General features: G+C 38.9%; 1 protein-coding gene across 1 annotated transcript in view; it reads left to right on the forward strand.

Moving 5' to 3' along the window:
* Window positions 1-6,727, forward strand: part of PTDSS1 (phosphatidylserine synthase 1) — a 32,641-nt gene extending 25,914 nt beyond the window's left edge. The window contains exons 11-13 of the mRNA XM_026690636.2: window positions 1,372-1,437; window positions 2,364-2,433; window positions 3,641-6,727. Coding sequence (XP_026546421.1) covers window positions 1,372-1,437; window positions 2,364-2,433; window positions 3,641-3,750 — 246 coding nt within the window. The 3' untranslated portion in view covers window positions 3,751-6,727. The remainder of the gene's footprint in view (window positions 1-1,371; window positions 1,438-2,363; window positions 2,434-3,640) is intronic.
* Window positions 6,728-13,715: the final 6,988 nt, after the last annotated feature.

Here is a 13,715-nt window from a genome sequence, read left to right on the forward strand (position 1 = left end):
TAAAACTAAATACATGCTGACAAATTCATAATAAATTGTAATGTTTAATGTAGACCAGCATTACAACAGCACATTCTGTCACCAAATATTCATTCTCTCACATAACAGGATGTGACAGGATGAAAGACAATGAATCCTGCAGATATTTTATACTTCAACTTAGTTCAGCTCCAGGCAGGATAGAAATTGAGAATGTAAAAACCTGCTTATATCTGCTCTAGAAATTTATGTATACAAAGATTGTCTTTATTTCTTCAATATTTATTTTATAAGTTTACATCCTAACACAAAACAGATTGTGAGTGATTTACTACTTAAAAAACAATAAATAAGAATAAAAATTAAAAATGCAACAGTCTACAGACCAAAATGCAAACTTTTACAATAAAATTATTTGATCAAAGTCATGATCAATGCAATTTATAAAAATGTAATCAAAGCTCTCTTCATAATTTTTTTTTCAGGTAATAACATAAGCAGGAGTAAAATAAATTGGTCCTACTAAAGTCTGATAAATCTGTGCTTTGTAAAAGATGGTTTCCTTATGGTAAACTAATTCCATCCTGATAGTCATTTTATGAGAGCATTCACAGCATCATTCCAAAATTTGGCACCAAAAGCCAGCAGGAGATCAGAATGAGATTTCTTCCACTGGAAATAAAATATTTCCTTCTAGTTTCCAGTACAGATCACACAATCTGCAGCTTTCCTTCTTGAACATCTGCATAGTGGTGCAGTTATATAGAAAGCTTCTGTCATATTGTTGCCCTTGTGAGCTCTCTGTCACAATCTTCATTTTACCCATTGAGCATTCAAAGCAGAAAATTTCCACATTGTGAAAACAGTCCTCTGTTAGTGACCACCTCGTGCTGAAAAAGTAGATTTACAACCAGTCTTTAAAGGTGTAGTCTGTAACTGTCTCTTGAATCTGTTCTAATCATTGATTTTGACTAACTTATTTAGAAAGCTAGCTGTCCAAATATATTTGCATGGCCCAGAGAACAAAAATCATAAATACTTATAAATCATCTGACAATATTGAAGTTAGTGTAAAGGGTTGCAATACAGTGTCCTGTATTTGTTTCAGTGTTTTAAGTGCCTTAGACTCAAACATAGATCTACACATACGTAAGAAGCCTCATTACCTAATAAAAGCAAGATCAGACAAGGAAAAGTGCACATTACTTTAAAAAAACTGTTGTAATATTAGCAGCTTTTCTGACTGCTGTAGAAAAAGACCTCCATTTTTAATACTGTCATTGTCTCTTTTAGCAAGCCATGTCATACCAATGAGAGGTTGGGCATAAATCCCTTTTTAAAATAAGTATTAAAAGACCAACTCAAGGCCATCTTCTTTTTCTTCTGTTATAGGCAGTTACTACTTTTCTGTGTTTGTATGGGATGGTGTGGTATGCAGACCATTATGGACGAGAAAAGGTAATGTCTGTGGAAATGCTAAACTTGGCACAAGAGATTTCTTGCATTGTAGACTGTTGCCCTCTGGGTAAACATGTTAAAATATGGTAGCCATAACTTGTTGACATTTAGGTGAACTTCCATATAAAGACATAATTTGTGACTAAATGTATTTTTATTACTATTTTGGCAAAGGGAGATTAGATTATACATTCATTAAATAAAAACGTTCAGTTGACAATATGCAACAGACGAGCAATAATCAGAGGGCTATTGCTCTCATTCTCTGCTTTTAATTTCCTGAAGGCTTCTTTGGAACAAGCAGTACAAAAATGGAGGAAAATGGTTATTTGGTTGATGTGCAAACATGCAAATTCAGCATTTCTGAGCTGTGATTGAGGCAGAATTCTTAGGTCTAAATCTGCCCTTGGTTGTCTTTTTCTGCGTTCCACGTACTTTTTCTTGCCGAGTAGAGTTGGAGAGGAAATGATGAGTCATTTGTGTTTGAACAGACGGGCAAAAGGTGATGTGAAACAGGATTGCGGTCAAGAAGAGATTTAGGCAGTTCAAATGAGTATAAAGATTTATTGCAAGAAGCTCTCTACATGAATCTAAGCTACTAATGATCAAGGGAAATGAGCCGGAATTAACATTCAACATTCTCTTGTGGGCTTGCAGGGACTTATGGCTTATAACATGCTTGACCCCCTCCCTCGGGCTCAACATGGTCATTTGCATACAGTTACAGATGAGAGCAAGGGTTCCTTTATCACTTGTTGATAAAATTTATATAATTGAAGAAGAAATAAAAAAGTGAATTCCAAATATTAACTTAGTTATCTCAATTATTAAACTGATAGTGTTTCTTTGCTACAAGTATTATCAAACATTTTATATTATTTATAAAATATATTATTTTTTATTTTTTATATTATTTATCTCAACAGACATTGTCAGAATGTGAAGAAAGTTTGTACATCCCTGATGTGTCCTGGCATAACCCTAAAACCACTAGAGGTACTGTTGCTTGCTCTGGTATATTTATTTGTCATATCAATGGAGGAAATAGCACCAAAATTTCATTTAGTTCAAGCTTTCATGAAGCACTTGTGAATTCACACAATCTGCTTTCATACCCTTTGCCACCTTTGCCGATGATCTCTATATTATTCTTAGGGTTCATTATAATTATCTCTAGAATTAAAGGGGTTTAACAAGAGCTGTATCTAACTATGCATTATTTTATCTATTGAGACATTCTAGAGGACTATCCTGATCAGTCTGTTCTAGAAGATTTTGAGGAATTGTAAAGGCATTAGTATTATTATGTAAACATTAGTGGCTCCTGGTCAGTCAGTCCTATCATCTGCATGGAAACCTTATTCCATGGCCTTTGGAGTTATTGAGGTAGCTTGTGACTCTCAAACTTTTTATGCAATAATAAACCAAGGTGCTACAAATATACTTAATAATTTAAATAGTTGCTGGAGCCCCATGTTCAACAGGTGGAAGGATCCATGTTCACCAGTAGGTTTTGTGCACCAAAACAATGTGAAAAACGAATGTTCTTTGAATGATTAAAGTAGTTTCTCAACATCGTAGCACTCAAGCATTTTCCATACCTACATTAAGAAGAACAGAAAAGGGAACACCAGAATTCACCTTTTGTTTCAGTCTTTCTCGATAGTTGAAGGACGCCCGTGGCCTCTTTCTGAAGATGCTCTCCTGTACGTGTGATGGAACTGATGTATTCTTAACATGATGTTTAAAATACATCTATAAAAAACTTGTCTAGAACTGTGAGTTAAGTCCAAAATAGCAAAATATATTGAGGTTTTCATACACATTACAAAAATGTGATGATAATTAAAATTTAGGTAGCATACCATGATATTTAAAATTATATAAAATTTGATAATATATAAAATTGCATCAGGTACATCTATCCAGCAGGAGCTTGGCCTTTCAAGGTTCAGCAGATTTTTCATGGTGTTGCTTAAAAGGTAGCCATATGAGTATTCCACAATAATCAGCTTACTTAATGACTTGTAAAATTAGTTAGAAGGCAGCTTAACCACTAGATGGCATGTTGGTTTCAACTAAACTTTCAATATGCATTCAATAATCCAGAATTTGCCTTGACTGAAAAACCAAACCAAACCAAAGAGTAAATTAAGTGATTATCTCTTATGTGCTTTTGTGTATGTGCCCAATTGCTTGTTAGGAATGGAAGACAGTCCACCCAAACCCTCAAGCAACAGTGACAGCCATTCATCCAGGAGGAGAAATCGTCATTCAAAAACAAAAGTAACGAATGGGGTTGGCAAGAGATAAAGAAAGAAAGAGAGAAAGAGAGAGAGAAGACTTTTCTAGATTTCTCTCAGAATCGTGCCTGAGAGAAAAGAAGGAAGACCGGGCCTGGATTTGAATTCCCTACTTGAAAGTCAACAAGATATGAGGAGGAGATTGACGGGAACAAACTCTTCAGTCATTGGAGGCCTTGGACTTTGTTAAGAGGGAATTAATCTGTGTATTGCAAATCATTAGCTGCTGTCCCTTGCCATTCATTGGCATTAATTGCATTTGACACTCAAGACAGTTGAAAAGGTTTCAAAGGCAAAGCAATTGCTTGCTCTGGAGAGGCCCCATGGTCGGGTGAAGGCCTTATGAAGATCTTTTGTTTAGTTGAGAAGTATGATTCAAAGTTAACTGTCAGCCAGTTGGTTTATATGCCCGTGGCTGTGTGTTTTTACCTTTTGTTTTGCATTTTTGCATTCTTCAGCATAACTTTTTGATTGCTATACTGCCTTTGCTTTTTTTGGTTACTAAGCCCTTCTGTGCTATATTCAGTTTTAGGAAGCAGCACTTCCATTTTTGAGTCTTGAGATTGCTGAGTATTACAAAGCATATTCCAAATTTTTGTAGTGTTTTTAAAATAATATTTAATTCTGTTGAATGCCTTGAATTCACAATCCTATTACGTATGGATTGGGTCCATATAGTACTTATTAACACAGGAACAGATATTTACGTAAGCGTGTTGCCCTTTGTTTTCTGGCAGCTACAGAAGACTGTTCCTTCTTTAAAGTATATCAGGTAGGCCTTCTGACCAATAATAGTAAAACTTGACCTTAGATTTTAAGCCAAACTACATGCTGACGCTTTTACAACAATCTCCTTGGCCTGATAAAGCGCTTGTTCTAGGAAAGCATCATTCAGCATTGCTATTTAAACAAAAAAAGGAAAAGAAAACAAGGAGCACTATATACAAACTCACACAGAAACTTCCTGGATTTCCCCCCCGCCCCCCCTTTTTTGTCTCTAAGGAAATAATCATAGAATAAACCTTTAATGCCTATTCTTAGACATTCCCTGAAAAGGAAATGAAGTATTAAACACTGAGGTGTCAGAAGTGAAATAATTCTGAGTTTTCTTTGCCTTGGCTTCCTTTGTATGCTTCATGTGGGCTACAGGGCAGATAATGCCAAGAGTCTTGTCCAAGGTGATCAATGGAACAAGAACCCAACTTTTGCCATTGTCTGGGAGGTATTGCTAGCTTTGAGAGTGCCACAGGCAATGCACCCAAAGTCTGATCTGTTGTAAAGGCTTCAGCACACAAATATGTACATAGGAAAAGGCCACCACAACCTGCATCACCTTATGTGCTACAGATGCTCTGCTTTTTTTGAATAGTCACGCTGCAGCTGCTAAGCTGTAGAAAGCTCCCCCTTTCCCCCCACTCATAAATGTGTGACCCTTGCATTAAAAACTGCTATAACCTATTTGCTGCAATTCTGCTAAATCTGTGCATGTTGGGGCAGGGCAGGGGGATCCAAGTGAAGCTGGTTTCTCATTCATATTTTGAAATTTGTGATCGTTCCATACACATATTTACATAATTCTCAAATATCTGTTCCCTCACTAAGTTCCATTTCTTTATTGCTTGTCAGTTGCAGAAAGACAGACCAGTTGTTTTCCTCCCTTTATATTCAAGAGCAAAGCTGGTCAATTTTACTGTCCTTAGGAACATTTCCCCCAAAAAATACATTTTGAGGTTAATAATTCTCACTTTTTCAAAGAGCCTTTCTTTTTTTGCAGATACTGAAACATGCAGGATTATGGCTCTGCTAAAGTCAATAATAAGATTCCTATTCACCTTCCTAGAGTTAGGCATTAGGTTTACAATACAATTTAATATACAGACACAGCTCTTATAGATGACATATGTAGGTACCTTTATTGTACACGGGACGGGCATCCATATCTCTTGCAAAACTAGAGTTTATGTTAATACTCCCTAACATTGAGATGGAGGGGCCCATGTATGGGGATAAGTTTTCCAATCTCTTGGTAATTCCTGCGATGTTGGATCTTGGGATATGCCTTTGGAAGACCGCCAGCAGTGATTGCATCCCCACATTCTTGTAATGCTTCAGTGCATAGCTTGGATTCTGACCTAAATATTTTTAAAATATATAAATATGGCATGTTAAAAGATGCATGACTAAGCTGAGTAGATGAACACTCCTTAATTAACTCTTTTCAGGGACAGGAAAGACATCTATGATCTGACACTTTCATGTTAGTTTTGTTCCACTCTTCAGAAATCCAAGAAAATCTTCATTCATGGCCTTTTCTGTATTGGTTAGTTTTAATGAAATCTATTGCCTCAAAGCATCATTAGCTTGCAGGGATGATGTACTTGTGCTTTACTTTCCACAGCAATTAGACTTAGACTGCTAGAAATAAAGGAAGCTGTGTATTCTGAATCAGATCTGTCAGATTCAAGTGTTTTCTTCACTGCTGCTGAATTGAAGTGATAACACTGCTATTAATCTTTACATTGAGAATTCTGGAAGATTGCTCCCATTTGTAGATTTTTAGACTTGCCTTCTGAATTCCTTGTTGCCTCATTCCATTTTAAAACATTTTAGATTAGTATACGATCCAGTTTGTTGTGATTGTTTTTCAATTACTTTTTAAATGTGGAATTATTTGTTTTTAAAAAGTGTTATTCCTGTGGACATTGCTGTACTGCTCTACCTGTCATTTTGGAGTGGGAGATGTTGGATTACCTTTTTTGGGGAGAAAGGAAAGTCTAGTGCAAAGAGATTTCTACAAAGAGAATGAAGGCTAAGAAGGATATAGACTAGGAATGAGCAAATCTTGCTGCTTGCAATATTCAACCTGAGTTGAAGGCAATACTACATGCAAAGATTATATACAATCAATACTGTACATGCAGTTTGGTTTGGTTTCCATTATACTTTTGTTTCTCACCTATGAGAAATAAACTTTGGACTGCCTGGGATTACTTTTCTGGTTTCTTTTGTTAACATTTCATTTTAGACCAAAGACATCACCATGGAATAAGTTACAATGCTGTGAAAATTGCTGTTGTCCCTGGTTTTTAGTCTATGTTTCTTATCGGTGTGAATGATACTCAAATAACTCGTCATGTCTTCTAAACTAGAATATAAATTTCCATGCCCAAATAATCTTACCTAAAACTGATTTCCTGTTCATTAGGGTGAATAGATCATTACAAAAATAGTGATCATACAAATTCCAGTCTAACAAATTATTTCTACCTCTGAAAAATGTTTATTTTTAAAGTAAGTGAAATTCAATTAGTCATATTTCTTTTCTTCCACTGATTTTTATTTCTTTGTTTTATGTATACACAACAATCTAAAGCTATTTTTAAAAATTAGAAAAGAGAATCTCCAAACAAGCTAAAAAAACAAACTAAAAAAGAAAATAAAGAAAAAAAACTACCTTGAACCTTATCTATATATTACTAAAACTCTTATTTCTGTAACCATTAACTGGGCGAAGTAGTACAACATAAGGCAATAATGTTTGAACCAAGGTACCGCAAATAAGCTAACTTACACAATGGACCCAAAATTGGGGACCCATGACATTGGAATTGAAATTTTATAAAATATAAGAAAAACTATCATAAAACAGTTTATGACATAATACAAAATGTCATGAAACGTACCCTGTGCAGATGTTTGACTGTTCTCCAATTAAACATGGGCTATTTTCAAAACGAGTATATATATATATCTGACCATATCTCAATTTTTCCAGCGAAATCAGTACATTAGAATTTTTGTCATGTTTGAAGGAATTGAGGGAACCGGTAAAAAAATACCTCTGAAAGAATAACCTTTCAGACTGTTGACCATTATTGGTTTATTAATGACTATAATGCAATAAAATATTATTGTAAAAGATCAACATGTCTGCAAGGGAGATACATCATCCATTTTTGACAACCATTTCTTGACATCTGGGAACAATGCCACATTCCAATTCCTCAACATGTTTCCTTCAGCTGCCTCCACCCTGGATAAAACCGTAATTCCTGATAAACAAATTCCAAAGCTTTGATACATAGTTCACCGCTGACTTTTAAACATTTGAGAAATTCAACCAGTTTCATTGTTACAGCTCTATGTTGTAGCTCAGTTCTGTTTTTCTAGCATTTCATTCTCAATTGCTGGCTTTCTGTTCTCTAGCATGACTTAGTTCACCTTTCCTTCTCTAGGTGGCATTCAACCACTGCTAGAGCCAAACTTACCAAAGCATAATAAGAGTTTATTTGGCGGTGCTATCTGAAACAGGTTGAGCAGCAGAAGCTAGCTGTGGACTATTAGATATAATTACCTGACATGAAGTTTCCCTTTAAGACAAAATGAGCATGATGAAGGTAGTAAGATGGACACACATCCTTGGATGAATCTGGTTTTAAATATGCAAGCTTTGAAAAACCAAATGTGTCTGTTTCTTAGTGTAGTCCTACAACATAAAAAGGGATTTTTTTATTGAAATGCCATGACTTCCAGGGAATCTCAGAAATGCAATAGAAATTAGGCAGTGGTTTGTTCCAAACTGCTTTCTTGATGTATTTATAATGGCACCTATCAAATAATAGTAATAAACATGCTTAAAAACTAAGCGTTCTACTAAATCTTACTGTGTAAATCATCTGGCATTGAGAAGAGAGTGGTAGAAGATTTTGGCTTGCCTATCGTTTGGCATATATGTTTGTAGAATTAATTGGAACATCAAATTGACCTTACCAAATGACCCTAACCCTGACAGTTTTAAGAGATGGAGTTGACAGCTGGCATTTTGACCACGTTAAATTGAAATGTTGGTGAATTGTTCTGACATAACTGGAGGATTCAAATTAGAGAAGCTTGCTCTATATAACAAGAATTTGTTAGCTGGCCACAACATCCTTTGCTTTAAACCTGTTTTTCTTACATTCACATCTTTTCTTATGTAGATATATATATAACGTAAGCCAAAGCATTAAAAAATTTTTTGGGGGGGATAGGGGAATCTTCTATGGCATGATTTACGAATATTACCTTCATTTAATCAAAGATTTAAAGTGCAGGTTAAAGCGCACCTAGGGCAATTAGCACATATAAAACTGAACCTTAATTAGGAAGAAAGCTAATTTGCCATGTGGTGTGAAATAAAATGAACTTCAAAGTATGTTCTGTCCCTTTATGAAAAGCTCAGTCTACTGGCAGTTGGGTAGTCTGCCTGAAGACTCACTTGGTAGAGGAAGAACACTAGAAAAAAAAAAAGCCAAACGAAAGAGATTGAACTGGAATTTCTTCTGTTATTTTTAAAACATTTTTTTTAAAAAAAAAAAAAACAATTGTTAAGTCTGGATGTTTATATGACAGGTGTTTGTCTCTTTGAATTCTAAAGGTCCAGAGTGCTTTAGCTTTTTCACTTTCTACCTTTTAAGGCGGCCTGCCCGGTGGCTGGGTGTCCCTGCTCCTCGCGGGGTGTTCTGGGCGCGTTCCCCCCTGCGGTGCGCGCCGCGGGGCGCTGCGCGGGGCCCTCCCGCGGCCCTTCATGGCGCCTTCCTTGCCTGTGGAGTGTTCCTCCCCTCCTTCGGGCGGCAGTGAGCCTGCGAGCTCTTTCATACACATAGAGAGAGAGGAAAGACGCCGGCGTGCTCCGAGAGGCTGGCTCTTTTCTCTAGCTGAGGCTGACAGGAAGTGCCTCCAGGGCCGTGGCAGGCAAGCCGCGGGTGTTTCCTGGTTCTGCCCAGCGCGCACGGCTCTGCCACGGCCCTGGCGGGATGAGCGGAGGGCCCGGCGGGGAGGCACTCGTTGCCTTGGTGACATTTGGGTGCCTCCACCGCCTCCTGCGCCATCGCAGGTGGCGGTGGCGGCGGCAAGCGGCGGCGCTTCGCTGAGAAAAAGAAGACAGCGCAGCCACCTTGCTTGCTTTCCCACCTGCCCGCCCCAGATGGCCTCAGGAGGCGGCGGCAGTGGCAGCAGGCGCGCACACTCCTGCCGGAGAAGGGAGGAGAGGCGAGGAAAGAGAAGGGAGTGCGGCAGCAGCGGCTGTCACAGTATCGTCTCATAGCGGGGCAAGGCTGGCAAGCTGAGGTGGCCGCACCAGAGAGTGTCACTGCCGACCCGTCTGGAGCTAAGCCAAGTGTCTCCTCAGGGCTCGGTTGCAGGAGGAGCCCTGACTGGCTGCACGTGGCTGCGCCAAACGCCGCGGCGTTGCTGTAATGCTACGGCAGCAAGGGGAAGGGAAATTAACGGTGGCGGAAGGTCTCCCGATATGAAGTGCTCCACCAACGCAGGCAGCACCATATCCGGGCATGCAACAAAGTACTTCCTAACGGCAAGCCCCCCCGCGCCATTCCCCCATTTCGCATGTTTAATATGGGCCTTAATTTGGGGGAGGGGCTTAATTTGATTTTATGCCAATAAATCATGCTGGGGCTTCCTATTGGTGGAGGCCGTATTGTTGGAGAAACACGGTAGTACTTTGGCTACTGTATTCTGTGGTCCCACCACTTCTTGCTTGCAGGCAAATAGTATTTTCTTGCAGATCTTCCAACGCACCATTGTTACTTTGTCATACCATTGTTTGTACTAAGTCTGGGTGATCTTCTTGCAGCAGCTAACCAGGTGATACACTATTTCTTCAGCTTCCATTATGAATGGTCCATATTTTTGCAGCCCAATCCAGGGTCGTTCCTTAACCTGATTTAGAATGGAGACCATAACACATAGTCCTCATCCTTTTCTTAATGCTGTTATTGACAATGTAAGTTAACTGCTGCAGGATGGTTTGTATTTGACACCATGAATGAGAGTGCAAGTGGTGGGAGGATCTATGATATCACAAGACATGCCAACAAACAATTTGATAGGAGGAACTAAATTTCTTTTGTGGACACTGAAGCAAATTACACAGACGTCTTCATAAATGGTAAACTATGGTTTCAAATCCCAGAACACCAATGTAATAATTGATAGTAGATTTTAATCACTCGTTCAAACAAAACATTGTCCAAAAATGTAAGTGTGCAGTTGCCTTCCAATTATCTGTCCCAGGGATAGCTGATGCTTTAGGACTGAATGTGGCATTCTGCCCAGCTGGTTTGAAAAGAAACCTTAACCTCCTTGGCAGCTCTGTCTAAATAAAAATCAAGTTTTAGAAAAATAAGGAGAGGCAGGGACTTTGTAAGAAGTAATGAGGCTAAAAGAAGCTAAGTGAAAATTTGCCTGGGAAGGCATGTCTACCTCTGCTGGACTAAAGAGTAAAAACAGCAGATGAATTTACAGAATGTGAAAAATACTGACCTCCACGACAAAATAGCACTATTATGTTCACATAGCCTGCCATGTCTAAGCAAAGAAATCACATTGTGGCTTCATAGGTTGGGTGAGTGCCCACAAGATCCTAAAAGATTATGTTTTATAGTCTCACAATAAGTTGAACCTCAAAATGTTCATCACAAAATAGGATATGAGGGCAATAATTCATGCACACTCATTGTTCCAAATTACTGGGTTTGAGTGGCACAGTGCTTTGGACCATGAAATATCTATGGAGGTATACAATGTTCAGCTTAGTGGTGAGTTGTAATCTTATACACAACTTTATTCTGAATAGAGATGCAAGCCTTCTACATTTATGAAGTAGAAATCTGAACCTGTTGGACTTGCTTCTATATGAATGTGCTAATTGTTTTGTGAAGCCTATTTTTGTTAGCTGGAAACCTATTTTACACTACCAAAATAATGTTAGCCAACCTGAATAATGTTCACACGTTGTGTTTCTTGCCTATCCTGTTATTAACTCCTTCATTTAATTTAACTTGCCTTTTTCCCAACACATTCCTACACATTTGCCCACATGTACCACCTCCACAACAGCCGTGTGAAACAGACAAGGTTGAATAACAGCAAGTTGAGATTTGAATCTGGGCTTCATATGAATCTCTACATCACCACACATCTCACACTCAGATTTAGTTTTCTTCCAACACCCCCTTCCTCACCTAGCATGGCACAAGAATGGGGTATGAATCAGAACAGTCCTGACATTTTGGTGATACAATGCCAGAGTCTAAGTGCTGTGAGCAACTGCTGTAGCCTTGAAGCCAACATGACAGAATCTGTCCTATGACGTCATGAAACAAGTTCTATCCTTTTGTCACACACATAAGAGATAGAGTTTGCATTGTGACGCATGTAATACTTGTCCCCTTGCCTCCCAACACCATAAGTTGGAGCATAAGTGGGTTTTTATGCTTGGGGGTACAGACAGAAATTTGGGGGATCTGCTTTATAACAGAAATTTTTTCAAGTGACCTACTACTATTGGAAGGAAAGCAGTGAGACCTGCTTGAAACAGTTCTATATTAACGATGTGTTCTGCTTTGGAATTTGTTCCCCACCCTCACCCTAACACGTGTGCTGAAAAAGCTACAGATGTCACCAACACAAATAGTCCCAAGCAGGGAAATGCGGTAGGTTCATACTAATTTTTGTGTGTCTAGTACGTTTCACCACCTTCAGAATGTGCTGGGATCAGCAGATTCCTCTTGACCGCATGCGAAATAATTTTCTCTCTCTTCCTTCATCTAAAAGCTGTTAGGGGAAAAAGGGTATGGCAGTGGAGGTGAACCTGAGAAGCAATACAATAATTACCTAAATTCCAGGTAACTTTGGGCTGAATCTGCAGTTGTAGCCTTTGAAATAGATTTGCCCCTTCCTCACAAACATAAGCAGCCTTTGCTGCTTTTGTGCCTTTGGGAAACATGGGCTGTTGAATCTCTGGTAGATTTCTTCCAGAATGGGACAATTCATTGCCCCCACCTCCATAGTGGCAAGTTGTCCTAGATCTGATTTCTCCAGTTCTCTAGAGTTTCATCAATGCGCCCGAGTCAAGAAACTAGAAAATGAAGCTCTATTTTCTGCTAATGTGTTGCGACTTTGCTCAGTTGTTTTCTTGTGGATAATGAAATCACCTTGAAAGCCACTTCACTGGCTACTTTGAGGATTATCTTAAACTACTCCAGTAAAAGACAGCTTCTGTTGCAGAGGATGTGATGAGAAGCCTTCGAAGGCTGACCCAAATGAAGATGATTGAACTCTGGCTAATGTATACAGAAGAGAAGTGGATTGGTGGTGGTTGTTTTTTAACCACTGCTTGCTGTCCATGGAGGATCTCTTCTGACTTGCCTTGGGGAGAGTCCTTAGTGGTGTCATTAAGCTGGATTTTGGGGCTGAATGCCAGGACCCTGCAACTCAAGGCAGGGTAGGAGGTGGTCAGAGAGAGTTGCCAGTAATGGAGGCATTGGGATCAGCCTGGCTAACCAGTTCAATCCTGACATACTTCCATACATCCATTTTCCTTCTGATTTTGAAACAGGATTATATGCAGGAAGAGGCAGACAGGCATGTTTAAGATATCTGAGGCTCCTTTTATTTCTTTTACTTCTCAAGCACCCTTCACCCTTTTCTATAAGAAAATGCATTCCCCATTAGGACTGCACCTGCTTTCTTCTTCTGCAGTCATAACAGGAGTGAAGTTTCGGGGAGTTGGAAATAGAAAACTCCTGAGTGCTCGGATATTATTTGAAAACTAATTTTAGCAAAGTATCTAGTCCTCTCCCTTCAACGGATTAGAAAGAGGAAAATGGTTATAAAGCATGGAATGGGATGGAGGAATTGGGGCATGGAGAGAAGAGAGCTAGTTCCATGCTTTAGCACTGAAGAGACACCCATGAAACTGGAGGAGACGTGTGAATATATAGCTGCCTTTGGGTCATGAATACTACAAGGAAGCTTTTCAAGGAGCAGAGATTGATTGTAAGTTTATGTGTGGGAGGGGGCGTAATGGCAAAGGGATATGCAAAGGAGGAGTGGCAGGGCCCTCCCTCCACTGAATGCCAGGACAACTGAGGATCTTTCTTTGGTACAACAAGTGAATGAAGTACGAGGGCTATC

The sequence above is a fragment of the Notechis scutatus genome, chromosome 3, assembly GCF_049901735.1.
Source record: "Notechis scutatus isolate UNSWTSFEM ecotype Mainland chromosome 3, rNotScu1.2, whole genome shotgun sequence".
NCBI lineage: Eukaryota > Metazoa > Chordata > Lepidosauria > Squamata > Elapidae > Notechis > Notechis scutatus.